This window comes from Bos indicus x Bos taurus, chromosome 10 (assembly GCF_003369695.1).
Source record: "Bos indicus x Bos taurus breed Angus x Brahman F1 hybrid chromosome 10, Bos_hybrid_MaternalHap_v2.0, whole genome shotgun sequence".
Classification (NCBI taxonomy): domain Eukaryota; kingdom Metazoa; phylum Chordata; class Mammalia; order Artiodactyla; family Bovidae; genus Bos; species Bos indicus x Bos taurus.
In genome coordinates, this window is record NC_040085.1 from 15,471,396 (window position 1) to 15,489,243 (window position 17,848).

The 17,848-nt window shown below is 50.8% G+C and overlaps 1 protein-coding gene across 1 annotated transcript; it reads left to right on the plus strand.

The window, feature by feature from the left end:
* Positions 1 to 1,915: 1,915 nt before the first annotated feature.
* On the plus strand, positions 1,916 to 11,693 carry AJUBA (ajuba LIM protein). The gene is made up of 8 exons (XM_027553301.1): positions 1,916 to 3,322; positions 6,099 to 6,200; positions 7,845 to 7,912; positions 8,034 to 8,096; positions 8,795 to 8,925; positions 9,009 to 9,060; positions 9,880 to 9,948; positions 10,396 to 11,693. The coding sequence occupies exons 1-8, from the start codon at positions 2,287 to 2,289 to the stop codon at positions 10,519 to 10,521; spliced, it is 1,647 nt and encodes a 548-aa protein (XP_027409102.1). The 5' UTR covers positions 1,916 to 2,286; the 3' UTR covers positions 10,522 to 11,693.
* The last annotated feature ends 6,155 nt before the right edge of the window (positions 11,694 to 17,848 follow it).

Consider the following 17,848-nt stretch of genomic DNA (forward strand, 5'->3'; position numbering starts at 1 on the left):
ATGGGGGAGCCTGGTGGGCTGCCATCTATAGGGTCGCACAGAGTCGGACACGACTGAAGTGACTTAGCAGCAGCAGCAGTGTATATAGAGCTTAATTAAGGGTGTGGACAGTAGGGCCTGTGGAGCTCCTAGCTCCAGTTCAGACTATGGAGTGTCTACTCCAAGGTCATGAGCACTACTGGAGCATACCCTGTCAGCACACCACACCCTCCCCTCATCTGTGTCTGCTTTCTGTTATCCCCTGAAAACACAGGTTGTTGATCCCAACTCTGCCCCATTGCTGTACCACCAACTCCTGGATGGGCCTCCTTTAATGGCATCTCAACTTTTCATAAGATCTACTCTCCCATTCTAACCCCAGAGGAGCGAAGTTCCCAAATATTGGAGGATGTAAGTAATTGGAAGGAAGAATCCAGGTTCTCCTTCCCTATGTGGAGACAGTAGAGGAGGGAGAACCTTATGGTAGACCCTGAAGACGTAGCTCATGGCAGGTTCTAGATGCAACCTGATAGCTCTCTTACTAATGGTTTCCTTCTCCATGCTTCCAGTCTGAGAGTAAACTCTCCTCTGGATCAGAGAAAAGCTGTAGGCCTGATCTGGGAAACAGGCTGCTTTTCCAGAGAGATGAGGTCAGAGACACAGTACAGCTACGACAAAGAAGCCTAATAGTTTGTGCCAAATTGATTTCCCCAAAGATATTAACCTCCTTTCTTTCTTCATTCCCTAAGGCTACACTAAGATTATAAAAGGTGTTCAAAATGTTGAGATGAAAATATATGCATCATTTGTTTGCATATCATTTTCATACTAATTTACTATCTAAATACAAAGGAGTCATTTCTTTCTCCGTTCCCCTCCCCCACGCCCCATGTGCTAGTCTGGGCAAAATCAGTTGGCTGATATTTAATTAGGTGCATTCAGCTTCAGCCATGGTTTCCTCTTTTCCTTATTCTTGATCCTCCAAGATCAGCTTCTTTTCCTTATCCACCTTGATCATTTTCACTTGCTATCGCCTCTAAATGACTTTTTTTTTCTTCTTCCTCTTAGGTTAGTACTTACTCTTGATCAACAGTCTCCTATGGGTCAACCAAGGGTGTTCGCTAACCCTCAAACCAGGCCTTCTATCCCCAGTTGCTATATTTGCTAAAAATCTCATTTTCCAACACCAGGGGGTGTCTGTCTATCCTTCTATCTGTCCTACCCTGAAGGTAGAGATTAGTCCCCAGCCTTTTCCTCTCCTTTTTCACACACTAAAGCTCACTCCCACCCATTACAGAGCTCTAGGTTCAGAGAGTTGTCTTTTTATCTCAGCTTATCTGTTTTTCTCTCATTCTCCCTGGATTTGCGCGAATTTGTCACCTTCTAGGTCTATCCAGCCTTCGATCCCCGCACCACTTACGATCCCCTTTGGTCGTTCTCTCCTCTCCATACCTGTCTTCCACCACCTCTCTATATAAGCTTCCTCGCTTTCCTGGGCTCTTGCGCGTCTCTGAACCTATGTATCTGCCTTTCTTCCGTCTCTCTATCTCACGACAGTACTTCTGTATCAGCCCCTGCTCATCTCTCCCACAGTCCCCACACTAGGAACAAAGTCACGGTGTTTGCGCAGAACAAGCCTCGCGTCGCCGGGTCTTGCCTCGCGACATTCCACCGTGCCCCTCCGCGCATTCCAACTGCGAACAAAGAGTTCCCCTCCCCTCCCCCACTTTTTCCTGTCCTAATTCTTGAGTGATGTAGTAGCAACTGCCTAAACTGCCCCCCGCCCTCCTTTCGCCTCCAGTCGGCGGATCTCCAGCTCCGGGACACTTAGCACCAGCACCCGCCCCCCCTCTACCCCTTACCGGTGCACAGGATTCCTGCGCCGACACCCCTGTTCCTCTCGCGTTCGGCGCTCCGCCCTCCAGGAAAGTAGATCCGGCCAGGCAGACAAAAGTTTGGGAGAGAAGTTGAGTCGGTGCTGAGTGTGAGCGAGGGGGGCGGGGGCCGGAGAGAGTGGGGGCTGCCGCGCGAGTCTACGCGTGAACAGATAGACCTGCGGACGGGACAGCCGCGGCCGTAGGCCCTTCTAAGCCCCGCTTAACCCCTGATGCGCGGGGGGACGAAACCCCTCTCGCTGGGGGATGCTGCGGGATTCTTGGCGCCGGGCATCCGGACCGCCCGCTAAACCCCTGTGCCTATCCTGTGCCCCTCGGGATCCGGAGTCCGGCCGCAGGGAAAGAGAAGCGGCCGCCGAGACGCTGCAGGGTGCCGGGCGGGGAGGGGGCTGGACGCCCCAGACCCGAGGGCATGGAGCGTTTAGGGGAGAAAGCCAGTCGCCTGCTGGAGAAGTTAAGACTCTCGGACTCCGGCAGCGCGAAGTTCGGCCGCAGAAAGGGTGAATCTAGCCGGTCTGGGTCTGATGGGACCCCCGGGCCGGGCAAGGGACGCCTGAGTGGGCTGGGGGGACCAAGGAAATCAGGGCCCCGTGGAGCTGCTGGGGGACCTGGGGATGAGCCGTTGGAGCCAGCCCGGGAGCAAGGCCCCTTGGACGCTGAGCGGAACCCGCGCGGCTCCTTTGAGGTGCCGCGCTACGAAGGCTCCTTTCCGGGGGGACCGCCTCCCTCCCGGGCCTTGCCTCTACCTCAGTCGTTGCCCCCCGACTTTCGGCTGGAGACCACGGCCCCAGCCCTAAGCCCCCGCTCCAGTTTCGCCAGTAGCTCAGCCAGCGACGCGAGCAAGCCGTCCAGTCCCCGGGGCAGTCTGCTGCTGGACGGGGCGGGGGCTGGTGGAGCCGGAGGTAGCCGACCCTGCAGCAACCGTACCAGCGGCATCAGCATGGGCTACGACCAGCGCCACGGCAGCCCTCTGCCTGCCGGGCCATGCCTGTTTGGCCCACCCCTGGCCGGGGTTCCGGCGGGCTATTCCTCTGGAGGGGTGCCGTCCGCCTACCCCGAGCTCCACGCTGCCCTGGACCGACTGTGCGCTCATCGGCCCGCGGGGTTCGGCTGTCAGGAAAGTCGCCACTCGTATCCCCCGGCCCTGGGCAGCCCGGGAGCTCTAGCCGGGGCCGGGGTGGGAGCGACAGGGCCCTTGGAGAGAAGAGGGGCGCAACCCGGGCGACACTCGGTGACTGGCTACGGGGATTGCGCCGCGGGCGCCCGATACCAGGATGAACTAACAGCGTTGCTGCGCCTGACGGTGGGCACAGGTGGGCGAGAAGCCGGCGTCCGCGGAGAATCCGCGGGGATTGAGGCGTCGGGTCTCGAGGAGCCGCCGGGTGCGTTTGTTCCAGAGGCCGCCCGGGCCCGGATACGGGAGCCAGAGTCCAGAGAGGACTACTTTGGTGAGTGAGAGAAGTGGTTAGGGTCGGGAAAGGACCGGTCGCTTCATTCGGTTGCCGGTTGCCCCGACGGCTGACGCTGGGAAGTCGGAGGCAGAGACGCGGGGCTAGGAAAGAAGCAAGAGGAATTTCCCACACCCAGTGGGTTTCAAATGGACCACGGGCATCTTATTCCTGTTAAATTCACCGCTTTCCCCTCCCCACCTCCGCCCCGATGATCTCGTGAATCCCAGTTCCTCAGGCTTTAGAGCCTGGGTGTTTTCGCGGTAGGAGGCCTTGCGGGGGGTGGGGGGCAAATGAGGCGGTGAGAGCATCCCCCTTCATATTCCCCCCTCGACGGCCGTGCCCCTGCAGGCTCCTGCGCTCCGCGCCCCCACCCGGGCCCAGGCTCCACCCGCAGGAATTCGGGGAATGCGAGGGTGGGGGGGCGGGGCGGGCGGGCAGCGTGCGTGCCGGCTCCTGCCCGGGCGCTCCAGGTGCCCGCGGGCGGGGCCGGCCGCGCTACGCTGGGCGGAGGTGGGGTGCAGGGGGTTGGGGACCTGCTTCCTAACACGCGCGGAGCTGTGGCCGCTGTCGGGGAAATGGAGCCTGGGGGGAGGAAGAAAACCCTGGACGGAAAGCAGGGACCCTGCTGCTGGCTGGCCCCAGTCCTGCTGGCTCCGTGCGTGCGTGGGCATTTAAGTCCAGACCCAGTGGAGTCAGCTTCTATTTTTCCCATCATCCGGAAGTTAGGGCAGGAGCCTTGACCACCCGGGACGGCATCACCCCTGGATGGCCCTGGATGGATGACGACCGTGTGTAACTGCCAGAAATAACCTGGCCATCAGTTTTGGTCATAACCTGCTCAGAATCCTTACTTTTCTGTTGCTAAAGAAATCTGGTCTCTGCCCCTCTTCCGACGCAGTTAACTTCAAGAAATATTAACTATTGTACGTCTCAGCTGCGGGAGGGTATTGCGGTCTTGAATGATCTTTTAGCCAAGACCCACAGACACCACTTCACTGTATTAAAAAATGCGGATCTGGTTGGGATAGGAAGTACAGAAAGAAGTTGGAGGGCTCACACCCAGGTCTGTGAGCCTGTTCAGTGTTCCCAGCGCCTTCTCACCTTTCTTACCATCCATGTTCCTGCGGTAGACCCCAAGCTCTAGAACTCTGGCTAGAAATGTAAATAGGGAGAGGAACCCAGCCAGGGAAGGAAGACTGGGAGGAGGTTCAGAAGTAGCAGGGGCTAAAGGCTGAAAGGGCCCTGCTTAGTTCAACTCTAATCATTCCCTGTTTGCCCCGACCTGAGAAAGCCCAGAGCAGATAACCCTTTTGTCAAGGGAACCTTTTAGCAGTTTCCTTTTGAGGCCAGGACACCCGCTGATGGGTGGACAGAAGTCTCCTCAGCTAAGCCATCGGAACCAAAAGGAGGAAAGTTGCTGGGAGAGACTGCTGTAAAAATGGCAGGAAGAACTTAGAGGTGGATGTGCTAGGTTAGAGGTGGTGAGTCGGACATGCCTGAGCAGTTGGCTCTCATCTTCCCATAATGTCCAATGCTTCCCCCAAAAGTGGCTCTAATAGGGCCCCCTGGCACGATGCTCTTGGCAGGCAGAGCTCCCCTCCCTACAGAGGGTGGGTGGGGAGGGACCTCTCTCCCTAGGGAGGGGTCAGGTTGCCTCCTCTTGACAGAACCCCCAACCTAACTCTGCCCTCCCACTCCTGTGCCTAGTAGGGGCCCTCTTCCTTGGCTCCAGCCTTGCCCAGCTGCCAGAGGGTGGGTGGGAGCAGGGCAGGCCTGGGCCCATCAGTTGCTGCAGCTGCTGCACGGGCTCCCAAGCCCCTGGGCAAAGATTGGGATGGGCCCCAACAGGCAAGGAGTGTGGCAGTGTGCCGAGGGGGAGAGGTGGGGCAGGGTGAGGGGTGAGGCGGGCCGGTTGGGATCTGCTCCCCAAAGACAAGCCCTGGCCCTCACTCATGGGCCTGGAATTGGGGAGTGGAAGGAGGGAAGAACACACCCAGGAAAGGCGGGTGCCAGAGCCTAGTGTTATGTATCTTAGGAGAGATGTTGGGGAAGAGCAGTTCAGCTTTGTTTCTTCTATTATAGAAGATGACAGGGAGACATTAGGGGTTCTGCCACCTTCCCCCCTCTTCCTCTGCAACCCTCAATCCTTGGAACACACCCTGCATTCTAAGCAGCCACCTACCCAGAGGAGTCACACTCACATGGCCCTGTCTCCACAGGGCCCTCTGCTGAGCCACATCTTTCTCACCATCTTTGGAGGCTTAGAGGTATGGAGCAGAGCTCTTTCTGTAACTGAACAGCAGTTCATTTTACAGATGGGGAAACTGAGGTCCTGGAGAGGCTTTCTGGGCCTGGCCTCCTTTCACTAGGACATTTTTTCCAGGCTGCTGCTGGGCCCTTATGAACTTGCATCTCTGTCTACACAGTGCCCCAGGGATCCGACCTTGCCTTTTTAGTCTTTTCTCCCCTACAGAAACCAGTGTCTGAAAGCCGGAGACCTTTGACTTTTTCCAGTTTTCCACAGTGCTGGGCACAGTGTTTTTGCTTGGCGCTAAATGGATGTTCAGATAATGTCTGTTGATTAATCAGTCAACAAGAGTGAGTCTGTCCAGCCAAGCCCTGGCTGCGTCCCATTTACTCGTTCTTCCCAGAATGGAGCCCATCAAACAGAGGTTGTGGCTGGTGGTCTTCTGCCATCAGGAAAGATGGCGACTGCCTGGGTTTGAGCGGGGGGCGTGGGATGTGATGCTGACAAGCTGTTCTCTCCTCTCAGGCACGTGTATCAAGTGCAACAAAGGCATCTACGGGCAGAGCAACGCCTGTCAGGCTTTGGACAGCCTCTATCACACCCAGTGCTTTGTCTGCTGCTCCTGTGGTGAGTGCGGCCCCCAGAGAGACCTTCTGGACAAGGCCCGAGGCCTCGAGCGCGGACACACGCATGAGTGCCCAGGGAAAGCAGAGCTGTGCCTCTGCATTTGCTGGTCTGGCCTTCGCCTTCTTTCCTGCTCCCCTACTCCGTGCGCTACCTGGCTCTCCCGCCGCACGCCGGGTCAGCTTTCTAGCCAGAGTCAGCGCTCCGTCTCTTCGGCCTGTTTCCTTTGCTCTGTTCCTCCTTTCTTCTGCCTTCCTGCTTGCCCAGGCTGGACTCCCTCCCAGCCCTCTGGCCTCTCCTTGGTGGGGCTTGGTCTTGGGCAGCCCGAGTTGCCTGGGGCGACAGTGAAAGACTGGAATGTGGGAAGGGTGGGGTGGGCTGGGGGAGTGGGGAGCTGTGGGGGGCGGAGAGGGGGGGTTTTCTCTTGGCTGGTCAGAGTTCAGCCACCTCGCTGGAGTGCAGGCCACCAGGCCATGCCAAGCTGATGACATCACGCTCCAGGAATGCCCGCTGCTGTTAGCTCAGGAGGCCCGCCTGGAGGGGGGTGCTCCCAGTGGCTTCAACTCCCCAGCCTTCCCTCACCTCCCTCATTACCACCCCCAACCCCCGCCCTTACCCACTCTGATTTCCTTTGCTGAACCTTTTAATCTCCTATCTATGCCTGTCTGACTCCAGCACTCAGCTTTTCTTTCCGCGCCACTCCCAGCCTCTGCCTGGCTCTCTTTAGGTTCATCTGTCTATTTGTCCTTCTGTTTATGGAGCCTCTTCTGGGAATGTCTGTTTCCCTCCTTCTACTCCCTTGTGTCTCACAAGTTTCTAAATCAACTTTTCTGAACCACTGGGGAGAGCTGGAAGTGGAGATTTTGATGAGAGGAGGGCAGATATGGGCAACTTGCCCATTCTCCGCACTGGTCTCATTCCTCCTGATCCCTGATAATTTAGACACCCTGGAGCAGTTCCTGGGTGTTGGTTTCATGGGGAATCGTCCTGCCTTGTCTGCTTGCAGAAGATCCTGGGCTGCTTCTGACCCCAGAGACTCTGGGTTCTTCTAAAATTGGGGAAACAGTCTAGTGTGGCAGGAAAGGGGGCCAACTTTGCTCCCAAACAAAGCACTTTGTCCCCAGTGGTAGTTCCAGTATGTCCTGACCTCCACGGAGCTTATCCCTGGGAGACAGGGCTCAGAGGAGAGCTGTGTGGAGGCTTCTGGGTTGAAAGGTCCCAGAGGGCAGAGTCCATGACAGTGTGATTGCGTTTGAACACATCGTATGGCATCTTGTTCAGAGCCCCTGAACCTTGTCCCCAACCTGTGGTGGGCTCTGCTCTCCCAGGTGGCTCCCTGAGCAAGCCCAGACACTGGGGAAGAAGGCACTCGTGTAAAGCAGGGCCGTAGAAAACTGGTGAGGAGGCAGAAGCTGGAGAAGTAATAGCAAAGGAGTGGGGAATTGGCAGGAATGAGACCAAAGCAAATGGGAATTGCATCAGATGGGGTATTTGTGTGGGGAAGTGGGGCAGACAGCAGTTAGGAGGACAAGCGCTAAAGTCCAGGTTTAAGTGAATCATGAAACATCAGAGAGCAGTGACCCTGCCATGGGGATGCCCTGTGGCTGGACCCCGGAGAGACTCCAGCGTCTTCTCTGCTGCTTCTAGGGCGAACTTTGCGCTGCAAGGCTTTCTACAGCGTCAATGGCTCTGTGTACTGTGAGGAAGACTATCTGGTGAGTGAGAGGTCCCCTGGGTCTGGAATTGGCTCCCACGCCTTGCTCTGTGGCCGGCTGGGGTTCCACTCCTCAGGTTGTTCTCAGCCTGTAATGCCCTCCCTTGGTCTTCTCTTCCCAGTTTTCAGGGTTTCAGGAGGCAGCTGAGAAATGCTGTGTCTGTGGTCACTTGATTTTGGAGAAGGTAAGCAAACTGTCTTCAGCTGAGACTGTGAGGCTGCTGGGCCGAGGGGCGGAATCAGGAACTAAATGGATCCTGAGAAAAAGTGGGGGGAGAAACCCATCAGCAATCACTTGCATCCTATTCTTTGCCCAAACAACTGTTTATAGTGGCTTCTCTTTGCTTGTGGAATCAAGTCTGGACTGCTCAGCCTGCCATCGAGCCCCTCCCTAACTCTGCAGGCACAGCCCCGCCCTCCGCCTGAGCCTGGAGTATGGGGTCCTGAGTCTTAATCCCCTTTCTGCTACTGGCTGAGATCAGTTGAAGCTCAGTTTTCTTTTCTGTAAGGAGGAGTTGGTTTGGCTGGTGGTTCCCCGCCCTGGCAGCCTAGTAGATCACCTGGGAAGAACAGAAGAAAATACCAGGGCTGGGTCATCTCCAGAGACTGTGGTGAATACTTCTGGGTGGGACCCAGGCACGGATGGGCTTAAAATCCTCCCTGTGTGATCCTGATATGCAGCCAAGGCTGAGAAACACTGGCCTGGATGCTCCCTAAGACGTTTTTCAGCGTTTCTGCATCCATTTTTAAGACTGCTTGGTCCTCCTGGATTCCACAGTGGAGGGAGGAGAGCAGGGGCTCGGATGAGGTTAGGGGGAGCAGCAGGGAGCCTCATCAGTAGCTGAAGAGCAGAGACTGATTCTCCGCCCACCCCATGAACCAGATCCTCCAGGCAATGGGAAAGTCCTACCACCCCGGCTGCTTCCGATGCATCGTTTGCAACAAATGCCTGGATGGCATTCCCTTTACCGTGGACTTCTCCAACCAGGTGTACTGTGTCACCGACTACCACAAGTGAGTCCGGCCCGCGGGCTGCGGTGTGGAACCCGGCTCAGGGAGCCCCCTACCTCGGCTCACCTCTGTCTTCTCCCTTACAGAAGCTACGCTCCTAAGTGTGCAGCCTGTGGCCAACCCATCCTCCCCTCAGAGGTCAGTGTGTCTGGGTTCTCCTACAGGGCAGCCAGGGCTGCCGCCTCTGGGGAGGGACTGGGGACTGGCTGCCTGGCCTCTCATGGGAGGCGGTGGTGCTGAGGAATGCACTCCTCGAAGATTCCCGTGTGACTCTGCTCTCTGGGTCATCACCCTGACCCCAACATCCGGGCCTGGACTTGTCCGACAGCCTCGCTGGGCCCAGGCTTCATCTCTTTTCTCCCAGTCCAGAGAAGGAGACTTTCTCTGAAGTCAAGGTCACCAGCTCCCAGATGTAGGGGCTGGGAAAAGGTGGGGAAGAATCCTCAGGGCTGCTAGGAAGGGGTCAGCCATGATTTACACTGTGTGCCGTGGGAAAAATGCCAAAAGCCTGTGAGGACCCAGACCCTGCAGGGTCTCCTCGTCCCCGGCTTAACTTACTTATGCTGCATGCCCCTTCCCTCTGTAAGGCCTGAGCCCCCAGACAGAGGGGAGGCTCCAAGAGGGGACACTGCGCTTCTGGAGGTGGCGCCAAGGACGGGGAAGGGGAAAGTTCCCATAGGGTTTGCAAAGGCCATCTCAAAGCTACAGAAGGGTGATGTCCTTGGTGGTCCAGTGGAATCTGAGCTTCCCCTGCAAGGGGCTCAGGTGCAACAGATCCCTGGTCGGAGAAGTTCAGTGTGCCCAGTAGTGCAGCCAAAAGAGGAAAAAGCTACAGATGGAGGCAGAGAGGATCTGGAGGCCTCTGTGTGATCTTTCGTTTGGAGGGGGCCAGGTGGGGAGGGCGAAGCTGGGGTTGTCAAGCTGCTTTCATGCCCACGGGGGTGTGCATTATTTCAGGGCTGTGAGGACATCGTGAGGGTGATATCCATGGACCGAGATTATCACTTTGAATGCTACCACTGCGAGGTCAGTGTCAGGGGCCGGGGCACCCAGAGCTGGAATGGGGCTGGGGGAGTGAAGTCTGAAAACTGTCGTTGTCTGTAGGACAGGTATAGGCCGTGGGAAACCAGGAAGGTGCTCTGACCCATCTCTAGTCTCTGTCTCACCCTTCAGCCACTCTCTCTGGGCCTGGTCCTTTAGTCCTTTCTAAATCAGGCGTCACTTAGAGTCAAGACTCCTAAAACAAGGTACTCCTGGTAACAGCTGGAAATGGGATCCTGTCTCATTATTTCTGCTGTAGCAGCGACACCTGGTGTCCAGCTGCGGTATTTCCCCAGGTTTCTCTGGGTGTTCATCCCCTCCAACCCCACCCGCTTTCTTCCAGTCACTGGGAGTTCAGTGCTGCACAAGGCAGACTTCCCCAGATGTTCAGGGTGCCCGGGCTGAGTTGAACTAGGTGTCTTTCTTTCCTAGGACTGCCGGATGCAGCTGAGTGATGAGGAAGGCTGCTGCTGCTTCCCTCTAGATGGGCACTTGCTCTGCCACGGCTGTCACATGCAGAGGCTCAGTGCCCGGCAGCCCCCTGCCAATTATATCTGAGATGTAGTCACTACTGCTGCCAACACCACCACTGACAAATTCCTCTGGCCAGTGGGCCCCTCTGAGGCCAGCCAAGGCAAGAAAGGCACTGCAGGCCTGGCAGGAGAGTCCCCTAGGGAGGGCCCCAACGGCCAGAGACCCAAAGATCAAGACATTCCAAATGGGGGACTTCCCTAGTGGCCCAGTGGCTAAGACTCGCAGAGGGCCTGGGTTCGAGCCCTGGTCAGCGAACTGGATCCCACAGCTGAAGATCCTGCGTGCTGCAACTAAAGATCCCATGTGCCACAGTGATGATCAAAGATCACGTGTGCTGCAGTTAAGACCTGGCACAGCCAAACATAATTTTTTTCTTAGAAAAAAAGACATTCCAAATGGATGTGGAGGAGGAGCCCTCTAGTTGCCATGGTAGGGGTGACTGGCCTTCGTTCCATGTGTGCAGACTGCGCTGTAGCATGTGACGGGCACATACAGGTGGGTTCCAGTACTTTCTAAAGGTCTGATTCTGGTCTGTGTCTCTAGTATGCATTTGTGTGCACACACACTCTCTCCTTAGTGACTGTTACACTTGGTTCATTAGAAGTAGCTTATCTCTCTGGACCTGCTGCCTCTTAGAGGGAACCAGGATTGTCCATTGCAGCTCCCAAGCTCTGAGGTTCTGGGAGCCAGAGAGGCAAAACTCTTGGTTCTAATGTTTGGCTAGACCTCTTAAAATCAATTCACTGAAAGTTTACTTAAAGTTCATTTCTCTTAATGACCAGGTTGCCAAAAACTGAGTTCTCTTTTGGGTATTTTTATAGCCATTTCGTTGTTCTGTTCTGTTCTTGGGTATTTCAGATTTATATCTTTTTATCAAAGAGTACTCTTGAGTTATCAGCAACATAAATTTATCAGATTTGCAGCACTTTGTAAATGATTGGATTGCTTCTTACCTTTGTGGATAATATCTTTTTCTATGTTAACCTACTTTTCAAACATTAAACAAAATGTTTTTTTTTTTTTTTTTAATTTTTTGACCACACCATGTGGCATGTGGGATTAGTTCCCCCACGAGGATCAGACCCATGCCCCTGCATTGGCAGCTCAGAGTCTTAACCACTGGACCACCAGGGACATCCCAAACTTTTTTTTTTTAAGTATAAAGTTTCCAGCAATAAATATAATTGGTACAAACATTTCGTGTATCATTTTTTGTGTTTCTTAATCCAATATTCTTTTCCAAATTATATGCCTTGAAAAATACAACTCAATATGATTTTGATGCCTAGGTCTGTCTACTACATTCGTTCTATTAAAAGGCCAATCAATATATTCTCAACAAACAAGCATGTGGCCTATTCAGTTGACTAACAAAGGTTGTACAGACAACAGCAGTAGAAAGTGAAAGGGTGAAGAAAGATGCTGGTTTTCTTTGTGATTTATACTTGCATCCTGGGTCTTCACAAGCTTAAGTGACTTTCCCCAGTACCAGCAGTTTGTAAGTTAGGGGACCAGCATTCACACTCGGCGTACTCACCTGACTCTAGAGTCCGTGTGTCTAGCTGCTGCACATGCTGTGTTGCTTTACTGGTCAAATGATGGTTGCTCTGGATTATGACAAAGTAAGGGGAAATATCAGATATTTCTCAATTTCCTATTCACATGGCCCCAATTGCATATGGAAGGGAGTTCTTCAGAATAGCATGTGAAACTAATGACAATTAATAGAGGTGGAATCAAGCACTCTCTCGAGAGGTTGATAAATATGAAAAACCTGCTGATGGCTGTGATTTCTGACCTACCCAGAACAAGGAGGCAGAGGGCTAATGGCAACAGGACAAAGTGTTTTCCCACACGTAAAACAAATTGTTTACCAGACCAAATACAAAATCCTGTACTAAATCAGGTTTCCACATTTGGCTCCTGAGGTAACAAGTTAAATATCGCTGGTTGCACTTTGGCAAATTAGATGGTATTTACTTACTTTTTTTTAAAGCATAAACTTCTTGTCAGATTGATTTTTTTTTTTGGTCAGGTTGATTTTTAAAACTACATGCAATCAAAATAATAATATAGTAAATTGTTTGTTCCATAGTTTAAAAATTTATACCAGTTGGCATTTGTAGAGAGAGAGAAACTTTTGTCATCAATGACTAGTATTAAATATTTTTTATTAATAAGTTTTATTCTTTAGTTTGGTCCAATATTGTTGACTGTGCAAGTTTCCTTTTTCAAATGCATTTTTTTTTTGTGGCAATAAATATGATCAACTTTCACAATTATTCAGTGAAGGCTTGCAAAGACATATCAATTTTGTAAAAATTAAAGTTTAATAAATATACATGAAAGCTATTTTATAAGTCATAAAAAAGTGAGAGTGAATCTGCTAAATTCTTTTGAAATGCTGCAGATTTGATAAATATTTGAGACTCTAGGCAAATTGGTTTTAGGCAAATTAACCTGATAACCTTCGATCCTTAGTCTTCATTCTATGCCACTTAGTTTCATATTGGAAATAACTCACATTTAGGGATGATTCTAATGACTTTGCCAGCCAACCTGGGAATTGCATAATAGATGCCTCTGAGCAAGTGGAAGAGATTCACACCAGAGTGTCAGAAAGGGAGGAAACACACTTTGTTTTTGGTGGGATAAATGTTCTGAAATTACTTGTTCTACAGCTGGGATTGAGCCTCCGTGGTGGCTCAGATGGTAAAGAATCCACTTGTAATGTGGGTCGAGACCTAGGTTTGATCCCTGTTGGGAAGATCCCCTGGAGGAGGGCATGGCAACTCTCTCCAGTATTGCCTGGAGAATTCCACGGACAGAGGAACCTGGCGGGCTACACAGTCCATGGGGTCGCAAAGAGTCAGACACAACTAAGCGACTAAGCGCACAGCACAGCACAGCTGGAATTGCTTCTTCCGAACTATTGTTATTAAATAAGAATACAAAGATTCTGTGACCGGGAAAATTTCTCATCAGGGTACTCCAGGCCTGGGAAATCCAGACAAGCATGTGTAGCCTTACCTCCATCCCTTCAGTTTTTTTTTTTTTTTTTTCTTTTTTAATTGGAGGATAATTGCTTTACAATATTGTGTTGGTTTCTGCCATACATCAATACGAATCAGCCATAGGTATAATACATCCGCCCCTTCCTTGAACCTCCCTCCCACCTCTCACCCCATCCCACCCCTCTAGGTTGTCACAGAGCACCAGGTTTGAACTCCTTCAGTTCATTTACTCTTGGGAATCTTGACCTCCATCACTGACTGGCTGATTCCTTTCCAGGTCTGTACTTATATGTCCTACCCCTGTTTGTGGGGTAGGATTCTGTCTTTGCCACAGGGGCCACTTTCTCCCTCCTTTCTGAGGAAAAACAAGTGGTAAGGTCTGATGAAGACGGGCCCAGGGAAGGCAGACCATGGCATAAGAGCAGCTCCGGCCGTCCGATGGCATCACAGGCAAGCTCCAAGCATAGCCCACATGTTAAGAGCTTCCCTTCTTCCTGTTCACGGGGAGATGGCTCATCTTTAGTAGTTCTGTTTGCTATTTCCTGTTGGTGCTGAAAGGTTCATGGGATGCCGCCAAGAACACAGCAACAGGTGGACCTTGTTTGGCCAATCCACCACCTGATTTTCATCAACAGCCACTAGGCCTGAGATGGGGAGAGGAGAAAAGGAAGAATTATGAATCCATTTTGTGTCTCTTTAGATGAGAGTCATGGACAGGGGTCAGGCTTTCATAGCATGCTTGAGCTATGTGCTCTGGCTGGCCAACCCTATTTGCTACAGGCCCAAATGTGGTTTGTGAATAAGGCAGCTTGGGGGAGGGTCTGTCCCTGACTCCTTAGAGACTTGGCTGCTTCCCCCTTCCACCTGGAGTGCTCAAGGCCACGGAAATGGTAAGGCTCCATTTATCTCTTGATTACGCCCTCAGTCAAGGTGGACCTAATAGCTGTTACTGGGTACAGAAAGCTAGTTGGATGAGGTTTCTGAGACTGCACCTATGTGGAAGGGAACAAAAAGAGGGGAAGGAGACTTACAGGACTGAGAGAAAAGAATTGGGAAAAAGTAGTGAGCTAAAGCATTTTTATTTTGTGTTTTTTTTTAGAAGGACCCATACCCCAGAGCTGACCTAGGGGCATTCAGAAGCCTAAAGGCGAGACACTACAAGAAGGACAAGAGTATAACCAATCTCAGTTCTCTCCATCTCCTCCTCCCTTGCAGCAAGGAAGACCTAAGACTGAGCCTCTGCTGTGCCAACTGCTTGTGTAGGGCCCTTGGTATCCACACTTGGCTCTGGTTGGGAAGGAGGTCCTAAGGTTTGACCTGGGAAATCTGAGCAGACTGTTCCTGGGATACATAGATTCAGTTCAGTTCAGTTCAATCACTTAGTCATGTCCCACTCTTCATGACCCCATGGACCACAGCACGGTAGGCTCCCCTGTCCATCCCCAACTCTCAGAGCTTGCTCAAACTCATGTCCGTCGAGTCCGTGATGCCATCCAACTATCTCATCCTCTGTCATCCTCTTTCTTCCTTCAGTCTTTCCCAGCGTCAGGGTCTTTTCTAATGTGAAGTCAGCTCTTCACATCAGGTGTCCAAAAAAAGTATTGGAGCTTCAGCTTCAGCATCAGCATCAGTCCTTCCAATGAATATTCAGGATTGACTTCCTTTAGAATTGATTGATTTGATCTCCTTGCAGTCTGAGGGACTCTCAAGAGTCTTCTCCAACACCACAGTTCAAAAGCATCAATTCTTCAGTGCTCAGCCTTCTTTATGGTCCAGCTCTCACATCCATACATGACTACTGGAAAAATCACAGCTTTGACTAGACGGACTTTTGTTGGCAAGCTTTTTAATATGCTGTCTAGGTTGGTCATAGCTTTTCTTTCAAGGAGCAAGTATCTTTTAATTTCATGGCTGCAGTCAACATCAGCAGTGATTTTGGAGCCCAAGAAAATAAAATCTCTCACTGTTTCCATTGTTTCCCCATCTATTTGCCATGAAGCGATGGGACCGGAAGTCATGATGGGACTGGATGCCATGATCTTTGTTTTTTGAATGCTGAGTTTTAAGCCAGCTTTTTCACCCTCCTCTTTCACATTCATCAAAAGACTCTTTAGTTCCTCTTTGCTTTCTGCCATAAGGGTGGTTTCAGCTGCATATCTGAGATTATTGATATTTCTCCCAGCAATCTTGATTCCAACTTGTGCTTCATCCAGCCCAGCATTTTGCATGATGTACTCTGCATAGAAGTTAAATAAGCAGGGTGACAATATACAGCACTGATGTACTCCTTTCCCAATTTGGAACCAGTGTTTTGTTCCATGTCTAATTCTAACTGTTGCTTCTTGACCTGCATACAGATTTTTCAGGAGGCAGGTAAGGTGGTCTGGTATTCCCATCTCTTTAAGAATTTTCCACAGTTTGTTGTGATCCACACAGATAAACGCTTTAGTGCAGTCAATGAAGCAGACGTTTTTTCTAGAATTCTCTTTTTCTATGACTCAACAGATGTTGGCAATTTGATCTCTGGTTCCTCTGCCTTTTCTAAATCCAGCTTGAACATCTGGAAGTTCTCCGTTCAAATACTACTGAAGCTTTGCTTGGAGGATTTTGAGCATTACTTTGCTAGCGTGTGACATGAGTGCAATTGTGTGGTACTGTGAACATTCTTTGGCATTGTCTTTGAGACTGGAATGAAAAATGACCTTTTCCAGTTCTATGGGCATTGCTAAGTTTTCCAAATTTGCTGGCATATTGAATGCAGCACTTTCATAGCATTATCTTTATGATTTTAAATAGCTCAGCTGGAATTTTATCACCTCCACTAGCTTGCTTTGTTAGTAGTGATGCTTCCTAAGGCCCACTTTACTTCACATTCCAGGATGTCTGGCTCTAGGTGAGTGATCATACCATAGTGGTTATCTGGGTCCTTAAGATCTTTTTTGTATAGTTTTTCTGTGTATTCTTGCCACCTCTTCTTAATATCTTCTGCTTCTGTTGGGTCCATACCATTTCTGTCCTTTATTGTGCCCATCTTTGCATGAAATGTTCCCTTGATATTTCTAATTTTCTTGAGCTCTTAATCTTTCCCATTCTATTCTTTTCCTCTATTTCTTTGCATTGATCACTTAGGAAGGCTTTCTCTCTCCTTGCTATTCTTTGGAACTCTGCATTCAGATGGATATATCTTTCCTTTTCTCCTTTGCTTTTCACTTCTCTTCTTTTTTCAGCTATTTGTAAGGCCTTCTCAGAAAACCATTTTGCCTTTTTAAATTTCTTTTTGGGTTTGGTTTTGATCACTTCTTCCTGTACAATGTTACACATCTCCATCCAGAGTTCTTCAGGCACTCTATCTGTCAGATCTAATCACTTAAATCTATTGTCACTTCCACTGTATAATCGTAAGGGATTTGATTTAGGTCATACCTGAAAGGTCTAGGGGCTTCCCTGGTGGCTCATCTGGTAAAGAATCCACCTGCAATTCAGAAGACCTGGGTTCGATCCCTGGGTTCGGAAGATCTCTTGGGGAAGGGAATGGCTACCCACTCCAGTATTCTGGCCTGGAGAATTCCATGGACTGTATATCCATGGGGTCACAAAGAGTCAAACATGACTGAGCAAATTTCACTTTCACCACTTTTTCATCGAATGGTCTGGTGGTTTTCCCTACTTTCTTCAGTTTAAGTCTGAATTTGGCGATAAGGAGCCACGGTAAGCTCCCAGTCTTGTTTTTGATGACTGTATAGAGATTAGACCAGTCTACTTATGATGGTCAGGAAGTCATCAGAGGCAAATTCTGTCCACCATGGGTATGACTTCATCTCATCTTAGAAAGGATAGTGTTGACCCATATAAAGGGAGCCAAGGTACTACCCAAGCAGGGAGAGATGGGTTAGGAGGAGCACCTACTAAAAGGTATTGGTTAGATTTGTATCTGAGACTGTTAGAGCCAAGTGAGGTGTGAGTTCAGAGATAACCCCGTCACCTCATTTTACTGAGTGAAGACATAGAAACTCTTAAGTGATGATGGAACTTACCCAAGGTCACAAAGCTGGAAATGGGCTTTCCAACTTTTGAAGATTAATAAAGGGCTTATTTCCCCTCTTCCCTCCTCCTCATCACAGGGACTCCCAGGGCATAAGTAAATGAGACAAGCACTTCATTATGACAGATAATTAGGACAAGTTTTAGTGGGAAAGCCAGGGAACACAAGAGACAATATGAAAATTTGGGGTTCTTCCTAGTACTTTTTTGTTAATTAGAATTAGCAATCACCAAAGTACCTTTAAGAGCACATTAGGAGAAGCGAAGGAAATATACTGCAGGAGAGTCCCTGTCCT